At 39.0% G+C, this 22,999-nt stretch overlaps 1 protein-coding gene across 1 annotated transcript; it reads left to right on the plus strand.

The window, feature by feature from the left end:
* Nucleotides 1-19,948: 19,948 nt before the first annotated feature.
* On the plus strand, nucleotides 19,949-22,399 carry LOC134140109 (interleukin-8-like). Its single transcript, XM_062574972.1, has 4 exons — nucleotides 19,949-20,012; nucleotides 20,501-20,636; nucleotides 21,401-21,484; nucleotides 22,381-22,399. Exons 1-4 carry the CDS (start codon nucleotides 19,949-19,951, stop codon nucleotides 22,397-22,399), a joined length of 303 nt encoding a protein of 100 aa, XP_062430956.1.
* The last annotated feature ends 600 nt before the right edge of the window (nucleotides 22,400-22,999 follow it).

A 22,999-nucleotide genomic window follows, 5' to 3' on the forward strand; every position in this document is an offset into this window, starting at 1 on the left:
AATGTGCAGACCTCAGTGACCAAGGCAGAACAGGCACTTGGATTCCCTGGAGGAAAAGAGCAACTTCCATCACTGAAGACTGTTCAAGAAACTTGGGGGGAGGAGAAATTATTCTCATAGAGAAGAATAACTAAAAAATTAAAAAAAAAAGAATGTAGGAATAAATGGTCACCTCTCATATCAGAGAGAGATGATCCAAATGCAACAGAGAGATGTATTGGGGCCTGTGCTATCTGATACATAGCCAATCTGAAAGGTGAAAACTTTGCTCTCCATAATCTGAGTTATATTAAAAGGAAAAAAGTCTTATTCCGTAAAACTCATCAAAAGGCACACAAATACTGTACAATACATATCAATCAAATCTCCCATCAGTGACTTCTTGAGGATACATGCACTCATATATGATCACAGATAGAGGAAAGTGTTGAGGACAACTTCAGTCATGGGACAACTGCAGGTTCCTGTGCAAGAGGAGAAGTATTCTTACAAATAAATAATGGTCTAGATGGAGTGAACTCCAAACTAGTGAAAAGTTCAGTTAGACAAACAGATTTTGGACTTTGTCCTGAACTATATCTTACCCTTGAGAAGAGCAAGATATCAACTCCGTACAGTGACCAAAGGGTGCTATGCCAGAATCCACCTCAAGGCGGAACTGTGGACCTGCGTGAGCCCATAAAGAAGAAAAAGGATTAATCGGAGAGGTATCCATATTTTTTTCCCTGTATAAATACTTGCAGTCAGCACTGGTTCTGAGCATTTCTTACCTCATTTTAATTTTTCACAGAAAACTGAATGGGAATAAAGCTCATAGAGTGGGTTGCTGCGTGCAGGATGTTTCATGTATAGGTACCGTTGTGCTACTGGTCTTCCACGCACTTCCTGGCCAAAAAAGACACATGAGAAAAGAATTGAGTTCATAATTAGTCTATTTTATGAAGCACTATAATTGTATTTTATTATGCTGCATTATACTGTGGCATCCCAGGGCAAAAAAAGAGGGAGGGAAGGAGAGGAAAAATATAGGGAGGGCAGGGATGGACTTAGATGCATGTCTTTGATACACTCTCTACAATAAACTGGTGGCCAGCTGGACTGCACCTGGAGAAACATATTTAGCATTACCCTGACTAAGGGGTGTCTGCTCTAAGGCTACGAGAATAGATGTGAAACAGAAAATGAGTCCGTTCTCAGGGATATAAGAAGATCTTCCTGGGCAAGAAATAACAAGGAGAAACATAAGATGTCTGATTTGAGTCATAAGATTTAGTGGTGACAGAGGAGGTAACTGATGCTGAAATGACAGCAATCTGCTGCTTGCTGGAAGTTGTTGGTGGAGCACTCACAAAGAGAAATCCCCAAACTCCTAGTAAAGCCAAACATCATTGAAGGAAAAAAGACAAAAACAAAACCCACTTAAATCTGGACCCAAAATGCTGATTCCTGACAAAGCAAGACATGGGTATGTCCTACTAGCCCGTAATTCTAATAGATGCAACACGCTCCTTCTGCCAGGGTTGCAGACAGGAAAAATACCCTATTTAACTTTGGAATGAATGAGTTCTTGGACTGTGAAGAGACAAAATTCTCTCTTGCCCTCAAACACCATAATGACATATAGGACTGAGCTCTTATCTGCTGGATCTATCAGAACCTAAAATGACTGGGATGCTGGTGCACTGCAGTTCCTAGGGGGCATGTCAGCACTGATCACCTGCATCTACAAGCATGAGGAATAGATCTTATTTTTCCTTCTGGACATCATCCTCAGTAAATGAACAAATGGACAACAAAAAAAAAATCATTGTGTGACAGATAAGAGAATGATGCTAGAACAAGTGCTAGAAAAGGATTCTACTGAGAGGACTTATACTGGATTGAGACCCCCACTATCTATCATGCACCATTGTTACTGCTGCTGCTGTTGCATGATACTTCATCAGTAAATACATGCTGCTTGTTAGTTATTATCCATATGGATAATCTGATAACATCCAAGACCAGATAAAAGCACCCCAAACTGATACAGTAAAACACTACGTGCACGAATTCCAAAGCAGACTATACATGTGTTGAAAAAAGAATGGTCAAATAGCAAATAAATAACTTGCCATTTCCTGGGTGATTTGTCTATGTGTGCAGTAACTTGTTCCTACTTGTTACTTTTAATGTAGTATCATAAATGATGCTATATCTCATTAAATAAAATATGAATAGCTCTAAGTCACCAGTTCTGAAAATCACATAATCACATGACTATTTTATTCACTGAGTAAAATACTTACTGAACACGGCAATCCTTAAGAACACAATTTAAGTTCATGCTTGGACATTGTATTGGGGTAGGATCTTAAAACAGACTGGAAAACTTTTAAATGTGCAGTTCAAAATCTGCCAGGGAAACTAGCCTTTTATTCTAGGTCTTATTCTATATTTTTCACATACACATCATTGGCAACACTTCTGTTGCTGCCAAAGTGATTTGTTAATGTGTTATGGTATCTTCCTCAAAAATAGGTACCAAATCAAAATGGGAGGGCAGGAAACACTTCTAAAATTTATTGTACATGATGTCTAGGGGGCATACTTCTTCATTCTTTCTTTTTTTCTGCTAAACAGCAAAGGCAATTTCCCTACAGAAAAGTGAGCAATGGTTGCTAATGGTAACAAGTTACCTCTATGTAGCATCTTTCATTTGGGAATGTGAACAAATTATTCTAAAAATTCACCAAAAGTAACAAAATTATTATCATTAAAAACCCAAGGAATGGTGAAATTAATGGATAAGGGTACACACTTTGAGATTTAAATATACTGGCTTAGAGAAAGAATTGACTCTGAAAATCATACCACTCTCAAGCTTTTAGCAAAACCAAAGGCTTTCACAATCAAACAACGGGTAAGAAAACTTTGGTTGCTGTGCCTTGCCTGAAGTGACGTACACTGTTCATTGCCCGCACCTATACCTGCCTCAAAGGAGCTCAGCAGCATCTCTGGGGATGCTCATCAATACGGGTGCAGTAAAATAGCATAGTTTTTCAGTCAATACTGTGAACAATTACTCATGTTAGTATTCAGAGGATTCATTTCTACTCACACAAATGAAGCTGATAAGATGGACAAACCTTGATCCTGAACCACTCAAGTCATCAGGAAATTGATGATGAGGGACACAGGATCAAGCCCAGGGCAAGCACATGTGACTTTAAATCCCTTCAGTGTCTGGCATGGAACAGATAACTTCACCTAGCATAGTAGTAAAGATTGTTTACATTGGGAGGTAGGTATTGGATACGGATCAAATACAGCAGTACTTCTCTACAGCCTGGTTTCCTTTTGAAAATGGAAGCCAAGAAATTCAGAAAGGTCTGCATTGCTGTTCTTTATTGCTGTGCCAGAATTTGGAAGAAAATTTTTGTATTTTTCCTTAACTTCTTAGAAATGATTTAGATTCAATTTTATTTCTATGCAAAGGATTTTTGCAAGATTGGGTAACAAGACAGACCTTTAAGAAGATCGCAGAAAGTCGCATGAAACTGAAAGTGAAGAAGAAAGGTTGTTGAGTCTTACAAAGTTTTCCTCCTTTAGTATTTCCAGCTGAATTCTTTAACGCCTATGTCAAACTCCTCTAGCAAGAACAAACAGGCCAAAACATAGTATTTCCCACATTAAATAGCGATCTCATTGCGACAGAGATTACCCACTCTCAGGGCCTGGAGTGCACTAATGGGCCTTAATGGCCCTGACAGCCTCAGCTGGGGCCTCCACCCACAACCCCTTGCCTATGGGCACAGAAGCCCTGGGTCCTCAGCTTTTTTCTGAGCTCTATTGCAGATGTGCTGACTTATGGCTCTACAATAGCCCTGCCTGATCACTGGATTCTATTGACCCAGACCCTCAAACTAATTTCCTTGTCTGACCTTGCACCATCACCTGCCTGATGATCAGGACTCTTGGCTCACAATCTCTGGGTCTGCCCTGTTCCCTCCCTTGGGTACTGTGGGACTGAGCCCCGGCTGGCGAGGCTCCTGCCCTGCTGGCTGTACGAATCTGTTTGGCCCTGTGTCCCTTAAGGAGCAGCTTGCCCTTGCTCTGTCCTATGTGCTATTAATCTACACACTTCCTATATAAATGAGTTTTGATTCCTGACAGCTCTTTTTTTATTGCTAACTCACTAGCTATAATAAATCAAGCTAATATTAATTGGAAATAACATAAAAATCCTTAAATGTTGGTATTTCACTAATAATGGGGAGGTCTTTTTGCTTTGCAGTCTGCTAGAGAACCACTTGCTTTTGATTCTGTATATTTATTTCTAGTGTATAGAAGAAAATTCTCAGTTGGCATCCTCCAGAAACATCCCCTTTTTACTAGTTTCTACTCAGATAATGCTTGATCTCAGGCCATTAGAAGTAAAAGACTCCAATGAACTTTCACCAGACTTGCATTTTCTGAAACAGGATAATGAAATCTCTGAATTCAAGAAGAGTGGTGAACCATATGCATGTAAAAGAAATTCGATGTTGTAGGAATGGCAACATTCCTACAGTGAGACTTCAAGCATAACTACAATCTAGTCATATAATTCCTTGGCACTTAGGTGCCTGAAATTTCCTCTGTGTTATACACTAGAAAAAAATCCTGGTAGTGTTAACTTAAGAGATCTTGTTAAGGCACGTGAGACAAGAAAAAAAATCTCAGATTTCACAAGAGAGAGGTGTGATAGGGAAACCGCCCCAGTGACCTCAGTCGGATGAATAAGACCCTTGCAATCCTCAACAGCGTCTTAGATCAAGTAATGCAAAAGAGAAGTCCTTCAAGTCCTAGATCAGTAATGTGACCTCCATCAGCTGGCAAGGAAATTCAGCTTTCAGCTATTCTCTACAACTAGTACTACTATAAAAACTAAATGGGTGGAAATGAAAAACAGTGTGTCAGCTGTAGCAGAAATTCCTGTCTCGAGGGCATGGAGCAAAACTATAATCCTTTATAAAACTTTAATATCATTTCCTGTGTTAGTTTCATTATTTGCAACAAGCAATGGGGGTAAAATATATTGCTTGATTCCTTCTCAGAGGGAGACTTATTTCACAGAGAAACCAAGCCTTTGCATTTCTAAGTTATAGATTTTGTTTCCATTTAGCCATTGTATTTTCATGTTACAATTTTTTTTTCCAATTTAAGGTGTTAAAATGTACAGATAATAAGCCTATAGCCGTAAGTTGCATATCTTCAAGTAGAATATGCAGAATGAAGGTGATGAAGATGATCTTTCAAAAGTGTTCTGGAGCACAGTTTTAAAGTCTACTCGCCAGCTCACATTTCCCAGTTTTGCAAAAAAGAAAATCTAGTTTCATTTATATTGGCTGAGGTCTGTACCTTTTGCATCTAAAAACTGTGCCAATTCTTGATTTAATCAATGGCAATCCTTTACTCCTGTTTTATTTTAATAAATCATATGTACATTAAAAAAAACCCTAATTGCCTAGTTCTCATAGCTTTGGAACCTAACTTTCCCCCATGCTATACTTCAGAGTGTTTTTTTTTCTTTTTCTTTTTTTTCCTGAAATGCCAGAAAAGAGTTTCATCTATCTACAATACTCCTTATTGCCATAGTAACTTAAATATATCTCCCAGGAGATAGGCAGCTTCTGTCTGGGTAGCTACAATGTTTTACAGTAAGGAAGTTGGGCACAAAGGAATTAAAGCCTAAATCCTCAAAGGTATCTAATTTGCTCTGGAATCACCTTAAGAATGACAAGAATCTCTGTAGATCCTGGAGTCACTATCTCAGAGTCACAAAGTCTGCGGCAAAGCAAAGAACTAGACTTGAGATCTGCTGAATTCTAGATTAATGCTTTAGGCATGTGATCATCTTTTCTTTATTAATCTTTGATAAAGATTTGTACCTGCAATAAATCTAATTTGCTTGTTGACTTTGTCCTGGATTATTCTCATATTTTTCATTCATAAGGGACTCACTCTAAACTGAAAATTCCTAATAGGGTCACATTTTCATGAGGGCACTTTTGAAGTAACATACCTAAATAAACTGTTGTGGTTATTGCTCACACAAATATCTAACAATTTCAACAGGAGTTATGAATATACAGCAGATCTGAAAATTAGGCCACTTAGGTATCCACATATGGATTCAGATATACAGCTTCAAATACCAAAGAGCACGTTTGAGCTTATAGCCCACACAGATACACACTACACAGAAAATATCCTTGTCTATCTATTCTTTTGGTAAAGCCATTACAGATCTCTGGAGAGAGCCCTAGACTAAATTTCCGCATTCAAATACCCACGCAGGAATAGGAGTCTGTGATCTCAGCTTTATGATTCAGGTCTGCTTTCTGTTATTTGGGATAATAGCAAGTAGTTGCTGGTTGTGCAAGAACGCTGAAGGGCGTGGAAAGGCTATGTCTGACTTGGCAGAGCTGTAGCTCTGCATGTGTGCAGTGTGCAGAGCACCTTTAAGCTGAGTCACTGTTAGTGTTACTCATTTTTGCTGTGGCAGTGTGCAAAAGCACCGCTTCAGATGAATAGCCCACTTGTTCTTGATATTGTTCTGGAAAACAGGATTCTTGCTATCACATGCCAGAGTCTTTCAAACCCTGCTAAGTCCCACATCAAATGTTCTTAAGATGTAGCCAGGTAAGCCAGCAAGTGCTAGGTTTCTAACCCTGTACATATGCACTCTCCATTAGTCCTGACTTTTATAGTGCTTGCTATTTTCTGGCTTTATGCTGGAAGAGGGGATCTAATACATCCACTTACAGATCCTCTTATAGGGACAGACAATTATTCTGAACTCAGTAATGGGCTACAGCAGGACCTTAAGCTGAAAGGTGGTGAAATGCTGTCTCCTAAAGGAGAAGCATTCTCACTTACTAGAAATGTTACAGTGCTCATTGTGGCTTCCGGGCAGGAAGCTGCCCTACCGTCCTTAAAGAAGGACCACACCGCTCTGTTTCAAAATGACAGTGTCCGTGCTTGCGTGCCATCAGTGCAGGAGTAACTTCTTACACTGAACTTGCAGGCTGACCCTGTGTAACAAAACGAGATTGCAACATGATGGGAGTATGATTTTATTTTCTTGCTGGAACTCATTACAAAGTTCCGGCCTTGAAAGAAAAGAATGACATGAAAATAGTCTTTGCATGTCCCCACAGTGAATGACTCACTTTAAAATGAGTGATGGCTGGCACATCTGTTTGAGAATGGTGCCCCAGAAAGCAGCAAAAAGATGCAATGTCACTGTTCTGCCTTTTGCAGATATAAATTGCCTGGAAAAATATTCAGAGTCCGAAAGAAATAGGCATTCTGTCAGAGTCTGTTGCTCAGCTCAGGCAACAACTGCTTTCTGCCTCCAACCTGCTTGTTTTCTCTTTAAATTAGAGCAGTTGCATGCAACATAAAACTCTAGTTGTAAAAATACAGTTAACTCACTGTAACAACAGTTTGATCTAACTGCTTCCTGAGAAGTACTGAGTACCTGATAGGCTCACTGGTTTCTGTCAAGGTTGAAGTGTTCAGCATATTATCATAGACGTCCAATGCTTCCTTAATTCACACCCTTTGCTGCTAGCGGGGAGAGTCAACATGACTGAACTTGCCAGGAAAAGAAGTGACCTATATATTAGTAAGGCTAAGAAATACAGCTTTCCTTCTGTTATAGAAATGTCATTATGGCTTATCTTTTTAAACAAAGCCTTCTAATTTATTTGATGGTGCCTCAGTTCTTTACTGCCTTAGAACAATCATGGCTAATCCATCAGCTATTACCTGTCAACTAATAAAACACGTCTGATGCTTTATACAGTGGATTCCAGTAAGTAATTTTCTAAGCTGTGTCATTACAAGTAAGGACGTTGCTTGAGGCATACAGCTTTGGGGAAACCAGCTTAAAAAGTTCCTATGCTTTCCTCAGCCCTGGCTACTTTTTCTCACCTCTACACTACAGTTTTTCCACCATCTCAGTTACTTCACTACCACTATCATGCAACTAGAGTATAAAATGGACCCCTTCAAAAAGTAGAAAAGAATTACCCTAAAAAAAAAAAAAAAATGACCAGCACTGCGCTGGAGAAAAACTGTATGCAACAACAAGCACCTCAGAAATCTCAGTCCATTCCAATTTTCAGACCTCAAAATAAGTCCCCAAATCCCTTTAAGAAAACTCTGCTTTGACTGCATGTAACTTAAAAACACTATTCCCTTCCGAATCAATCTGTCCAAAATGTACTACAATAGCACAGTAATTGTTGATTATTGGGGAATATCTTTTCATTCTGAGAATGAATAAGGAGAGGCCAATAAAGGAGGAATCAGAGGAACTCACCATGGTACAGGACTACTTGGCTTAATGTTTGGCCTGAACACCGAAACATAGTTTTTATTGTCTTCAGAAGAGAAGGCCATCTGGTTCATATCTTTACTGTCGACAAATCATAGGAGTACTTTAAAAATCAGTATGAAAGACAAACTTGGGTGTTTGATTTGCTTTGCAACAGACATGTTCTGGAATTTCTTCTTGTGAATGATTACCAAATTCTTTGGCATTTCCTTTAAGACTGGGCTATGAAAAGAGTAGAATATGCACTGGCTTATATGGCATTACATGCATTCCTTTTAGAATGCACTATGTGAGCTTAAGTATGACATACAATTGTTAATTAATAAATTCTTTAGGAAGTTTCATGAAACTCATGAAAAAATAAGTACTACCGGGATAAGAGCTACTGTCTCTCATGGTAGAAATGTTAATGACAAACCAGCATAGAGTACATTAGCTTTTTCATTTTGACTGTATATTTCAGTAGACAGTGCTTCAAAGTCCAACAACGAATTGAGCTTCATTTTGAAACTAGGCATAAAACACTAAAGATTGCAATGAGACTTTACTAGTGCACTCTACAACTCAATTTTTTTCCCTTCCTGTCTAATTCCATACCTTGAAGTTCAAGACCTATTACTTACTGACTGTAATAACAAAGGCTAGAAGTCCAAGTGTTATCTGTAGCTATCCCTCTTTCTCACACATTTATAGTATTTCAAAAATTGATGTGAAAGGTGAAGAGTGACATGCAAGTCAGCAAGTGCACATCCTGCTCATTTTGCAACATTAACCAAAAGGAAATTGTTTTCAAATTCCTAAACATTCTTAAACAATTCACTGATCAAAAATACAACTAAATTGTTACATCTCCCTCACTAAAGAGCAAACAAATACTTAATATTGAACCAATTATTGCATAGGGTTTAGTAATATCCGGTAGCTGTACAGAATGAGAAAAAGCACTCGAACTATTGTCACCGCTCCTGCTACACAGAACTGGGCAATTTTACTATCTGCAATACTTTCCAAAGTGACCTTCATTTCACAGAGAAATCTGTATTTTAAAATTCTGAAAGATGCCGTGTGGTTGCCGTACCTTTACAGCTCCAGAAGTGTAAGCTGAAGCTTTCACCAAAGGTTGATCCAAGTTAACACAATTACAAGTAAGTATCTGCTTATTTAGGCTGGACAGTCAAAGAGATTTGAACATAACACTAGGCACTTACTCTTTCAGATGCAGTTGCTTGAAAAATGTTTATGTCCTAACTTGATGAGCCTTCTATGCTCATGAATGACGTCACTGTCGAAACACCATAGTGCACCTGTGATCAACGCTGAATTTGCTTTGAATATAAAAGCAACAACAGAGCCTCATGTACAATAGGAGGAGTGGTAAAGCAGTCATGTCAAGGGTGTTATAAGATCTTGATCTTATAACATACTAGCAGCTTCAAGTTCTGAATGTCATGAATTGCTAAAGTAACTGTCATCACTTACTGCTTTGCCAGCTTTAAGGAAGCACCAGTTGTTACAGGTGAAACTGAGCCAGGTTTTGGCAAAAGCTTGAGCAGAATATTTTTAAAGGTGCTCCTTGGTGGCCTAGGAGGTGATCCTGTTACCACACCAGAAAGATTATGCTATCATTATATATCATATTGGGGCAACCTTGACTACAGCAACTGTGACACAGTGGAGTTCAGGATCATGAGAGGAGGGAGCATGGCAAAAAAGCAGGGTCCCATCCCTGGACATCAAGAGAGCAGAATCCCATGGGAATCCTCCTGCTTGGAAGAAACTCATGGGAGATCATTCTGGAGAGAAGAGGGGTCACCACGGTCAGGTGACCTGGGAAGACTATAAAGACACTGGCTGAGCATTCAGGGATAGGTTAGGAAAGGCAAAACCCATCCAGAGCTCAATCTGGCACAGGACATGAAAGGTAACAAGAAAAGGAACACTAAGGAAAATGCAGGCCCTCTGCTGAACAGAGAGGAACTTGCAGCAGAGAACACAGAAAGGGCAGAGGTACTCAAAGCCTTCTTCACCTCAGTCTTTACTGGTAAGATCAGTCTTCAGGAATCCCTTTCCCCTTAGACCAATGGGAAAGACTGGAGCAAAGAAGATAGCTGTGGTGGAACAGGATCCGTTTAGGAAACATTTAAACAAACTGGCCTTATGTAACTCCATCTAACTTCATGAGAGGCACCTACAAATGCTGGAGGAGCTAGCTGATGTTATTGTGAAGCTACTCTGGATTATTTTTGAAAGGTCATGGTGATTGGGAGAGGTTACTGAGGACCGGAAGAAAGCAAATGTTACTCCTATCTTCAAAAAGGGCAAGAAGGAGGATCTAGGGAACCGAAGGCCTGTCAGCCTCACCTCAGTCCCTGGGAAGCTGATGGAGAAAATAATCCTGGAAACAGCTTCTGGACATGTTAAAGACAAGAAGGTGACTGGGAGTAGTCAGCATGGATTTATGACAGGGAAATCATGTTTAACCAACCCCATAGCCTTCTATGATGTGATGGAAGAGAAGAGAGCAGTGCAGGAAGTTTATCTTGAGCCTTTAGCCTTTAGTAAGGCTTTCTGCACTGTCTCTCATAACATTCTCTAGACAAACTAATTAAGTAAAGCTAGATAAGTGGATGGTGAGGTATACTGAAAGCTGTCTGATTTACCTGGTACTGGAAGACTTTCAGAAAAAAAGTGCTAATCAAAGTCTAATTCCTGGGTGTACGATTAAATCCTTGATTTACACTTAAGGTTCACATTTTTTCCCCTAGTTTGGGTTTGGCAAGGACCGCTAATGGCAACATAGTTGTTTATACTAAATTAGAAGTGAGCAGATTCCTGTATTCAATTGCATTACTTTATATGAGAATAAATTAGCTCTGGTCTAGAAGTAAAAGAAAGAGCTACAAAACAGTAGTTTTCATATCTTACATTGAATCCCAATGACAAATATTCTTCCTACAATAAATGGGTAAAGAGGTCTTTTGTTCAAAGGTCTTTTTCAATAACAGCCATGGTTGGAAGGTAGACCCTGATGGCAAGAGCAGCTGTCACTCTCTTCTGCAAAGGGCTGTTATACTGATGCTAGACTACTTTGCTGCAGTTTGAGAAGGAAAGGCATTACTATGTAATTCAAGGGAGTTCCTTGAAATCTCAGTGACGAAGAACTATTGCTCTGGTCCTGTGGGTAGTTTCTAAGAGCAGGTCTGTTGCATCTGAGTGTGCACGAGAATCCAAGCCTGAAAAAGGCAAATGCTGAATGATAATACTGGGGAGAGGGTAGAGTGGGAATGGCAGGGGGAGATTAGGGCTTTCAGAACTTCAAGCAACACCTTAGCAACTGACAAAAGCATGAAGCCATCTGCAATCCTAATCATGACAATTTATGCTAGGTCATATCTTGGATGATGATGGTTTGATAAAACATCAGACCCACAGTCATACTGCACACAACTCAGTCATGCAGAAGTCAGATCTGCCTCAGTGTTTAGATCAGATTGTGAAATAACAACTTTCAATTGTCAAGTCACTTTCTGTTGGAGAATAGCTTCATCACTTTCCCCAAAGAACCATCGTGAATTGCAAATGTATTAGAAGCACAGGATGTAAAGAGATATGATTCAGAGGACTATTAAACCAGGATGGTTACACTGCTAAACAACAGTCTTCTTAATTTCATGCTCACAGAATATGAGAAATTGTGTACACAAATGCTGTTTGTAGCACAAAAATGTTACAATACTGCAGGTAGCCCACAGAGGCTTAAAATGTGAATTCTGTCTTTATATCACTGGGACATTAAAAAGCTAGAGAGCTATTTGTGAGCACCTGAAAAAATAAGATATAAATTCACAAATTCTCCCATCACACAAGTGTTCTTATTTACTATTATACACTTAAGAGAAACGGGAGAAGGCAAAACAGGTCTTATGTAAAGTATTTGTGTTTCACCTACTGCTGAAATATATTGTTTCTATCTTGTTTCATATCTTTGGCCTACTATTAAGATTACTGAACTGTTACTCATCCTTTATAAATTTTGAAGTAATAGGCAATAAAGGCAGTGCTGAATTTTGATTGGTGTTACAAAGTCTGTTGGAGTTAAACGAAGTTCTCTAGAGCAGAAGCTGTCAAGAAGTCAGAATAATGTGAATTATTCCCTGGGGTTTTCAATTTCATATAGTAATAAAATGACAGCATTAAGCAAAGGAAAGAAGAGGGGAAACCAGTGGCAAGAAAGACTAATTTGGTTCCCCTGAAAAACTAACCTCCTAGCACAGCATTAGTAATCAGAAAAGGCATATATATGCTGGAGGTGCTGCCATTGCTCTTCTTTCTTAACAAATGGGACTAATTGGGAAGAGAAAGGACCTGACTTTCCTGACTTCCATCTAGTGTTCATAACAATTGCAGGAGCAACTGGAACATCTAAGTGCAAGTGCAAATCCTAATTTGTATCTACTAACAGATGAAGCCAGGCTCTTCCACAGCAAATATTCAAAATCAACATACCACAGAGCAGAACAAACACAACTGTTAGTTAGCAAAATTTCAAGATGTTCTATGCTCAGATTTCAAAATACTGGCTTCATTCCTTTTTCCAATTTTCCCATAGACAGAGGGAGGAAATACGGACTTGAGGAAGAAACATTCCTGCCTTTAAGTGCCATCTTTTCAAAACTTCTAAATACACTTTTCTGTATTTGTGTGAAGTCAGTTCTATACTTCTCAACTTCTCTTACCTCCCAATGTTTGCTCTTTCATAATCTCAGAAGGGGTGGAGTGATTGCACCATGCTTAACACCTACCATCAGAGAGCAAGAGGTTTCAGAGACAGGCCAGGGACGTCCCAGGAAAAAGGCAGAAAAAATGAAAGATAAGCTTAGTGATTATGAAACCTAACATCTAAGCTGTGAAGCTCCAAATTGGAGCAGAAATATTTGCTATCAGGTGAGTGTAAGCTCTGATGAACAGCTCTGGCAAGCCCTGCTCTCCTGCTGGAGATGTTCCATTTTGAACGTTCCAGGTGAAATGTAAATAATTACTTAGACAAGGGTAATGTGTGACGGAGACTGGCTCTGTAGGCAAGGTCAATCTTACAGGAGACTCACATTCAGGATTGACTCACATACAGGATTCACATTGCTCCTCCATATCTGGCAAAGCAGGGATTTAATGCGAGTCTCCCAGATAACCTGGGAAAGCCCTCCTGAATAGCATGTGACTCTCTGCTGCTTTTATGCTGCGTTTTTATCCCATGTTTTACAGACTGGTGGTCTGCAGTAATCTCTTTGGGTACAGGCTGATTCAAGTAACAGATTGTCAGCGTGCTCTGGGCAAACACAAAGTCTGTGCCCCACCTGCCAGAGAGGTTTCTGTGGTCAGGTCCAAGCACTTCCAATATGTTAGCACTTACAAGTTCCCAAATCTGCCTACAAGATTTAGGTGCATTTTTTGCTTTGCATGTTCTGAATTGTGGTTTTGAAAGCAGTATGATGCTAACAGAGACGAATGGGAATCCCTTCCTTCTCTACTGCTTTCTTTCTTTCCCAGAAGGCATTCTGATAAGATACAAAGCTTCTGCACTTGGTGAGCATTTGTTTGGTACTTATTTGCAACACTGGAGTGTTTTCCCTCAGCTCCAAAGTCAGAGATCTTTGTTTAAGGAGCTAAAAACTCTCTCTTGCTTTCATATGATTTAAACATACACATATATAGTCTGCTTAATGCAGATCAGTTTCACAGGGAGCCAGAATCCAATACGTGGCAGAGAGGGCCCTCGAGGCTGAAACGCAGTGAAGACTACCATTCCTTTCCTCTCCAAGTTTCTGTCTTCACCTTTTGCTCCCTTAGGTGCAGTCAAGAAGGATCTATATAAGCCCTCTACTTCCTGCTCAGACTAATTTTTCCTCCATACAGCTGAAACATTGGAAACAAAAAAATGCCTTGATGATTCACACACAGCAATTTGAGGTCAACACACCCTCTTCTGCCTCCTACTAGCTCTTATGCTTTCTATCTTCTTACTACATCCAAGTTCAGGGTGTCTTTTTATTCATAATTCGATCCAGTATAGAAGTATGACTCCATTGATTTTAATTCGTTCTTTTCACAGGGCTGTTAATTGTGCTTTACTTTGCAAGCGTAACTAGCGCTAGATTTGAAAATACAGTAGCTTGAGGAAAACTATCATTATTTCAGCCTCCTCTCTCACGTTGATGATGGATACCAAGAAAATAGATTTCTGGTTTGGACACAAGTAAGGGGACACAAGCTTTCAAAGAAGAGAAGAGGACATATGTGACTGACTGTGAGGACAGGAGCGCACTACTCCTAAATATTCTCTGGTCTCTTTCCTTAGACTCAACAACTGTTTCTGCTCAGTCCTGAGTTCACAGTACAAGATAGAAATGAGCCTACTGCAGCAAGTCCAGTGAAGGGCTGCTAAAATGATTAAGGGAGTGGAGCATCTGACTTACTTATGAGGAAAGACTGAAACTGCTGGTGTGACCTCCAGGCAGGCAAGAGAGGGTTGGATGCTGGCTGAGAGAGACACAAAAGGTTAATAAGGGGTTAAACAGGATGGGTTTAATAAGGACTTACACTCCAAACTGCACAGGGAGACCTGGGAACCATGAGGAGGGGTTGCCGATGGGAGACTCATGGAGGCACAGGTTGGATGCACAGGTCAGACGCCCCAGCAGGAATCGACTGATTGTTCATAAGGCCCCTTAAATCTACTAGTACTATTTCCTTATCTCAGCTGTGATAACCTTGAGCAGCTTAAATGCTTAACCTGGGAAGCAGCCAGATGTTGCTGACAAAATGGGCCAAATTCCCACGCCAATGCGTGCGTGAATGCTTGGCCTGGGAATTTGGTCAGTGGGTAGTTCCACACTGGGCCTGCTACCACATATTCTACCAGTCACCGACTCCTTGTCAGACATTCTCACTAGCAGGTGTTCTCACTACAGCTGGGATTTTTTAGTCTGGAGAAGAGAAAGCTCAGCAGTGAGCTTATCAGTGTGTATAAATATCTGAAGGGAGGGTGTACAGAAGACAGAGGCAAACTCTTCTCAGTGGTGCTCAGTGACAGGATGAGAGGCAACAGGCACAAACTGAAACACAGGAAGTTCTGTCTGAATATGAGGAAAAACTGTGGAGGCGATTAAGAACCAGATGCCCAGAGAGGCTGTGGAGTCTCCATCCTTGGAGATATTCCAAAGTCATCTGGACACAATCCTGGGCAACGTGCTCTAGATAACCCTACTTGAGTGGGGCTTTGGATTGGATGATCTCAAGGTTCCTTCCAACTCAGTCATTCTGTGATTCAGTAATTCCTGGAAGTCTTTGCTTTGTCCAGCTAAATAAAATATTTGTTTGAGAAGCTCTTTGGGCCATATATTGTAATTGGTTTTCTGTTACTTAAGATGATTAATAAAAAGCATTATTTAATACAAATATCTTGCAAGACAACATATGATAATACTGCCTGAAATACTGGAAAGTCCCTGAGTAATCTTACTGTAAATTTTTTTCTTAACAATGCAGCTAATGCAATTAAACCACAACGGTCACTCTTCTCTGAAAAAGTAGCTGCATGTTGATTAGCATGAATATCCTGATCACACTTCAGGCAGCATCCTGTCCACGTTTTTTTCTTAATACTACTTCCCTTTATGGAAATGATCTCATTTCCTATGCAATTACTACATACACAGGGAAATCCCAGGAATATACGAAGGCAGATATTTTCCATCAAAACTGATATGTAAATGAAATTTGATTGTATTGTGAATAGGCCATAGGGCTCAGTAAGGAGTGTAATTTTGGACTCCTTTAGATTGCTGAAGACTATGAATAAAGTTCTGAGTCAGCAATAAATATTCTGATTGAGGCACAGAGACTGCTGAAGCAACGCTCAATCTCGTCATCAATAAGTTTTAGGTGTCCAGCTAAAAGGGTGGGAAAAAAAGTCCTATACAGGGAATGGGGAGTATTATATGCATTAGACTGAGATCTAGAACAACCAACAACATGAACAAGGGGAACTTAAGCTGACTAACAAAAAACGCAGAAGAGAGAGATGATTTTATGCACAGCAGGAAGTGATAGTGTTGGTTTCAGAGGTATTATATAATTGTCTGTTGTGGGAACATTTGCTTGTGCAAGGGGAAGATCCACATTCCAGGTCTTCTTCTGAGAGAACTCAGGGGCACTTCTCCTGCCTCCAAAGCAGACACTTCTTCACCAGTGTAGGTAGAAAAAGACATTCACCAGCCTAGCTATTGAACATCTATTCCTCTGCAGCAAGAATCACAGGGCCATACAGAAAACACAGGAGGAGGGATCATTACCTCCTGCCGCATGCGAAAGAGTACAGTGGGACGGCAGAGTTCTGCCTCTGTTCCTGTTCTCAAACACTTTGTGCAACTTCATGAACAACTGTTAAGTCACTTCCACCCTGACCTTTGTAACGCCTGCCCAAATAAAGGACGACTTGAGGAAATACACATTCTATCTATCTACCTCCAGCACTTTTAGAGACGAATGCAATTTCCACTCCAGTTAATGATTTTGAATGTCAAGTATAAAAAGCTTCAGGAAGAGGAGAACAGGAAACTATAGGAATTTCAATGAGCTTTTCCTAAGAAGGGTTCATCAGAATGAGTTAGGCTTTCAGAATCCCATATTAATTAAACAACAACTAACAAAAGAAAACTAATTAATTGGGCACACATGTAGAAGGTTGATCCAAACACTCCTGAAGTACATCAGGAAAATCAGGTACTAAACAGACATTGAACATGTCAAACATGTATCTAGCATGTCAATTTACAGCAGTTTATCCCATTTCTTTCACACAAAAATTATTTAATGTTACAGTTTTCAAACTTGAAATTTTGACTTTTCTGTTGCTTTTAGATTAAGAAATAATTAAGTGTATATTTCTGGTATTTGTAACTATGAGATAAATGCTCTGTTTGGCCATCTCAAGTCAGTCAAGTTGTCTTAGGTATGGTTCACAGTAGAGGCTATCTCACAGTCAAGAGAAAACACATATGAAACTAAAAATCCAGACTGTCAGACAAAGAAACAAAGAAGCTGAGACATTTTCTCCTTTGCAGGTCACAAGGATACATACATTTTGCATATAGGGTCACAAAAGTGTGAGAAAATAAGAGGAGGGATTTGTCAGAAGAAAACCTAAAGCTCAAGCAGAACTACCCTTTCTTGCTGAGCCTTCTTGTTAAAAAACAAACAAACAAAAAAAGTTGTCATTTTCACTGACTCAGCTATGCAGCTATTTCTAAATGACATATAAATGTTTGAATCTAAAATCATAGGCACAGAGGCAGAATTTCTAAAGACACCAGTGAGCGATCATTGAGGGAGATGATAAAGGAGTGAAAGGGGTCCCCAGGGAAGAAATACCCCAGCAGTCACAGGAGTATACAGATACGGAGAGCTCCAGGTTTACGTGCAAGAGCAGCATACAGAAAAGGATCTGAAAAGCTGCATTTTTTTCACGGTGAAATCTCACACCCTCTGCTGCCCTCTGCTATGCCACAATAAAACTATTGAAGAAGCCTTAATTAGTGAATTAGCTAATTTTATGCTTGCAGTAGGAATTACTGATCGGTTCAAACTAATTTATCATATGCCAGTTTACCAAGTGACTCAGACAGGGACTTCTATACCACACTGTACTGTCAACCAAGATGGATGCAGGATATTATATTAGTCTCTGGTCTGGATTCCTATGTGTTATATGTTACTGGTAAGTCCATCATTTCTCAGAAATCTTATCACCAACAAGTGATAAAACTCGGTAGGTGTTAATGCGCTCTTATGCCAAGAGAGTTCAAGCTTTTCAAAAGCCATATTTATGACACTTAGGACAAAGAAATTGTTTATTCAACTGGAGGCTGCCAGATATAGTTTATGATACTCATATTATGGCTTATAAACTGCTCCTTTCAGTAAGAGCCTGTATATATTAAAATTCAGCAGCTTTTGTTACCTGCCTCACTTTTCCAAAACTGGAAATGAATCCAAACAACAGTTCCTTTCTTTTCCTCAAGTTACAAGTGTTTAACAAGAATACATATGCTCTTTTCATTCACAGTTCATCTTCTCTGACTTCTCTCTGTAACCATGAAAGGAATTTTGCATTTCCTGATTGTAGGTTTTCTGAAAGCTAAATGTTCCACAGAAGTATTCAACTACCTCTTGCTTTTGATTTTTAAATCACACATCAAAACACTGGCTCCAGCACTCTCTCTGCTCAACTGCTCTCACTGCTCCATATACTACTGTATCAAGATTTGTTATACTATAATCATTATATCATAGATAAGTAAGATATATAAGCCCTCTCTTTGTATTTGAGTAGTATCAAGATACAATAGCTACAAACTTACGTGTCTGGATCAAGAAGGTAGAAATAAAGTTTCCTTACAACAGGCAGCAAGTTTTACATGAAGAACACAATATCACCTTTGTTGCATCTATAGTCCAGAAGCAATCATTATACCTCTGAAATTAAAGGGAAAGAACATTTTCTTTTGTTCATTTTTTAAAGACTGTTCTACATGCCAGAGGCAATGGAAATTCATACTTCCATTTTCTTTTCTGTATGTATGCATTTCCATTGATAGACTCATTTACATTTCTGTAAAATGTTTGGTGTTCGCGGTAATATTTTGCTGGAAAAGCAAGTCCAGAGGTAAGAATGAACAAGCCAAACCATGCTCCTACCAGGCAACAGGATGACATTTTGTAAAAACAGGTGATCTGCGGGAAATGTGATAGAGATCTATAAAATTATGAAGGGGCTAGAGATGAGAGATAAGGACTGATTGCTCACTCTCTTTTCCCATAAAAGAACTAGGGGGTATCAAATGAAACTAGGCTTAGAGAGTGAGAATACTAGAGCTAAGTATCATTTACACTTGACCTTTTCTTACACATTCCTAGACATCTAGCACTTCTAGTATTTATCAGTTCCACAAAACAATATTAGTACATAGTTCTACTAGTTCTTGAAAAAAAAGAGAAAAAAACTTTTTCTCTCTTTAGAGAGACAGAATGTCACAGGTCATATGCCTTCCACTAGAACTGGAAAGTCATAAAACATAACATAATAATAATAGAAAAAAGTATGAAGGTACAGAGGAAAATAATGAATAATATCACAATAATCACAGTACTCAAGAAAATGAGTATTATAAAAATCTATACATTCCATGAAGCTAACTGCAGGGCAATATTATACTTAATGTTTTTATATTTCTTTAATTAATAAAGAATTCTCTGTTAATGAAAAGCAATTTCAAAGGTCATCTAGGGAGAGGGGTTTACCCACTTGAGCATGACTCATTTTATGATAGCATCTTACACGTTCAGGAGTTTCCACTGGCACTACCCACATGCAATGCTGGAGCACAGTCAGGAGGCCAAGCTAGCATATAAGCAAGGTAGGTTCCAGAGCACAGCCATCACCCCACACTCCGGGCTACAGGAGCTCACCTCTCCGTATAACCAGAGCCAGAAGACGCAAGTGAGAAAAATTCTTGCACCATCATGAAGGGCAAGGTTGTTGCTGCTGTCCTAACTCTTCTCCTAATCTCTGTGGTTGGAACGAAAGGTAAAGAAGTCCTTCCTAAAACTTTCATGACTCATTGCTACTGTGAATGCTGACAGGGAGCTATATTGTGCTTTCTTAAAAATACAGTAAATAATTTTGTGCCTTAAAAAATAAAAGAATTGGGAGTCAGATCTTATTTTCAGGTGAAAGGATGTAAGTCCATACATAATCTGACGCAGTAAAGACTGGACATAATAAAACGTAGTTCTACAACTGCTGGCATTCGGTAGTTAGCATTTTTGCATTTCTCTGAACCACTAGCTGCTGTAACAGTCATTTTTGAATAGGTACTGGTTTTAGGTAGCCTAAAAGAATAAGTGAAGACAATTTTTTCAAGTACTCAGACTCCTAAAAAAGAGAATTATGACTACTAATACTGTAAGAAAAAGAACATGCTGTGCTTCCTGTGCCAATGGTGAGATAGCCTACATATCCACCTTTTTTTTTTTTTTTTTTTTTTTTTTGTTATTTCTATTCCTGTTTTACAGGTAAGGCCTTGGCTCGTTCAGGGATTGAACTTCGATGCCAGTGCATAAGTACCCATTCCAAATTCATCCATCCCAAGTTCATTCAAAATGTGAACCTCATCCCAAGTGGACCACACTGCCAGAACGTTGAAGTCATGTAAGTACTTCTGCAATATTCTCTTCCTACAATCAGGAAATGCAATATTCTCTTTCTTAACGAGGAGGAAACAGCTTTTACGTTATTGATGATGTGGTTGTTCTCTGAGAGATGTTACAAGCTAGTAGGCCTGGAAACTCAGATTTCTATCTCCACATTTATATTTTCAATACTCAATGTAGTATGTCAACTTAAACCTTAAACTTTCTAAAATTCTGAGTTCCTCCAGCATAAGAGAGGAGAATTAAACACACTGTGCTGTGCTGATGAAGTGAATAAACCCGAATTTTAATGAACTAGGCCAAAAATGAACACACTTCTACCCCAGTCATTGAAGAAAATTCCACTAGCCTGCAAATCATAAAATCCAGTCAGTCACAATTCCTGAAGCCTTTCTGTGACAAAATTCCTATAGGAGAGCCAGCATGATTTCTGAGTGAAAATGGAAAGATTTATCCCTCAGTTAAAATCCATTATGAATACAAACAAAACTACATGAGGATTCGGGCAAATTTGAAACCGTAGAGAATCCTACAAGCAATCTAATGCATTCGAACAGACACAAGAAGACATGAAATGATTTAAGAAACCACACATTAGGCTACAGTTTCAGCTGACACAGCTTAAAGTAAAAGAGAACATGTCAGTGTACACCTGCTATCCTGGCATAAACTGAGAAAACTGCAATAACATTTAAGAGAAAAGGAGAATTGCTTTGGAATTCACCAAGTTAATCTTTTGCATTCCTTTTTTCTCTGGTGCAGAGCTACTCTGAAAGACGGCAGAGAAGTGTGTTTGGAACCCACTGCTCCATGGGTGAAGCTGATCATTAAGGCAATTTTGGACAAGTGAGTCTCTTGTTCTCAGTAAGAACTGCTTGTTGAAAAAAAACAATACTTCAGAAAAGGGAGCAAACACGCACAGCACAAATTGTTCAAAAACTGAGCTCTAATCACACCATTATGTTCAATCTCTTACTGTCAACAGGCCCCCTGTAAATGTTAGCTACGTATTTGGTAAGGCAGAAGCATATTGAAAACATGCAGCTTAGGTGCTCAGTTCTTTGGAAGTTCAGGCATTAACTGACTGGTTTTACTCTTGCTTGCAGTGGTTTGAAACAAGAACAATTCTTTCTAAATTAATAGCATTTAGATGAGTGAGGGAGAAATCAGCCTCAACAGTAATTAAGTGAGGTATTAAACCACAGAAGCCTACTGAGTTACTGAATACTTGAGGGAAGATGAGTATGTACCAGCTTCCCTTGGGTTCAGTAACAGCTTTTAAGGGGATTGGACACAGAAGCACAAACCTTTAGCTGCTGGTTTCACCTGATTCCAGGGGGTGATAGCAGCTCAAAGGGCAAGTTTTGATTGTCTCTTTCTTTGCAGGGCAAATGGCAACACTGAGACAGTGTCCTAAGGCAAAGAAGAAAAATGTCCTAACTCCTCCATGAAGGCAAAATGGGAGACATAGCAATCAAGCTTCTAGCAACAGACCTCATCTTACCTCCTACATTCACACTTTTAACAGCATCTGGATGGTATTCATTCCCTGTTTGCATACTTACTTGAAAGCAGTTCTTCAAGTCTTTTTAAGAGCTCTTATTGTGTGAAAGAGAAATCACTTAAATGTAGACGAAAAAAATGACTTATTAAAGGACAGAGGGGTGATTTTGAAGCCATTTCTGCTAAACATGGCTGTATTAGTGCAGTGCGCTCTGACACTCTCCTTTTTTTGCTAATAGATTAGCAACAGACCGGTGACTTGGTGAGAGAGAATGACTTCTCTCCTAGTATGCACAGTTAGGCAGCATCATTCAGAGCATGGACTATTGACCAGAAGATGGTGGCTCTTTGAATTAGAAAGCCAAAATTCACGAGGCATTAGTTTTTGTGCCACCATTTTCAAGATATTATGAATTAGCATTGGGAAGGTTTGAATGCATATTTTGATGCTGTATTTTGTTTAAAAAAACCCACAAGTTTATTTATTTATTTGGATTCTATCAGATATTTAAAATTGTTTCTTCGATATTAATTACTTAAATTATACTTTTGTATAAGAATGTAGTTGCTTTATTTATTTATTTATTTATTTATTTATTATTTTTGGAAAAGATTGATGTTCATGTGTCTAAGATGCTCGTTTTTATTTCCATATTGTATGTTATTCATTTCCTTATTTAAATAAAGAATTAGAGGATGAATTTTTTTCTCATTTTGTATCTCTTGAATGGGTCTTAGAAGAACAAGTAGCAGCTGAGTTGTGGGGACAACTCATTACCTTAGCAACTCCTTGCATCCAATGAATACAGATGATTTTCAATAGGAAGAAATATAAAGTAAAGTCATTGACCTGCTTCC

This window comes from Rhea pennata, chromosome 4 (genome assembly GCF_028389875.1).
Source record: "Rhea pennata isolate bPtePen1 chromosome 4, bPtePen1.pri, whole genome shotgun sequence".
Classification (NCBI taxonomy): domain Eukaryota; kingdom Metazoa; phylum Chordata; class Aves; order Rheiformes; family Rheidae; genus Rhea; species Rhea pennata.

What these genes read in the sequence shown, in the direction of transcription:
- LOC134140109 (XM_062574972.1), top strand. Translation starts at nt 19,949, where the DNA reads ATGAAGGGCAAGGTTGTTGCTGCTGTCCTAACTCTTCTCCTAATCTCT. An exon ending in CTCTGTGGTTGGAACGAAAG is followed by an intron (nt 20,013 to 20,500) that starts GTAAAGAAGTCC and finishes CCTGTTTTACAG; the next exon opens with GTAAGGCCTTGGCTCGTTCA. An exon ending in TGCCAGAACGTTGAAGTCAT is followed by an intron (nt 20,637 to 21,400) that starts GTAAGTACTTCT and finishes TCTCTGGTGCAG; the next exon opens with AGCTACTCTGAAAGACGGCA.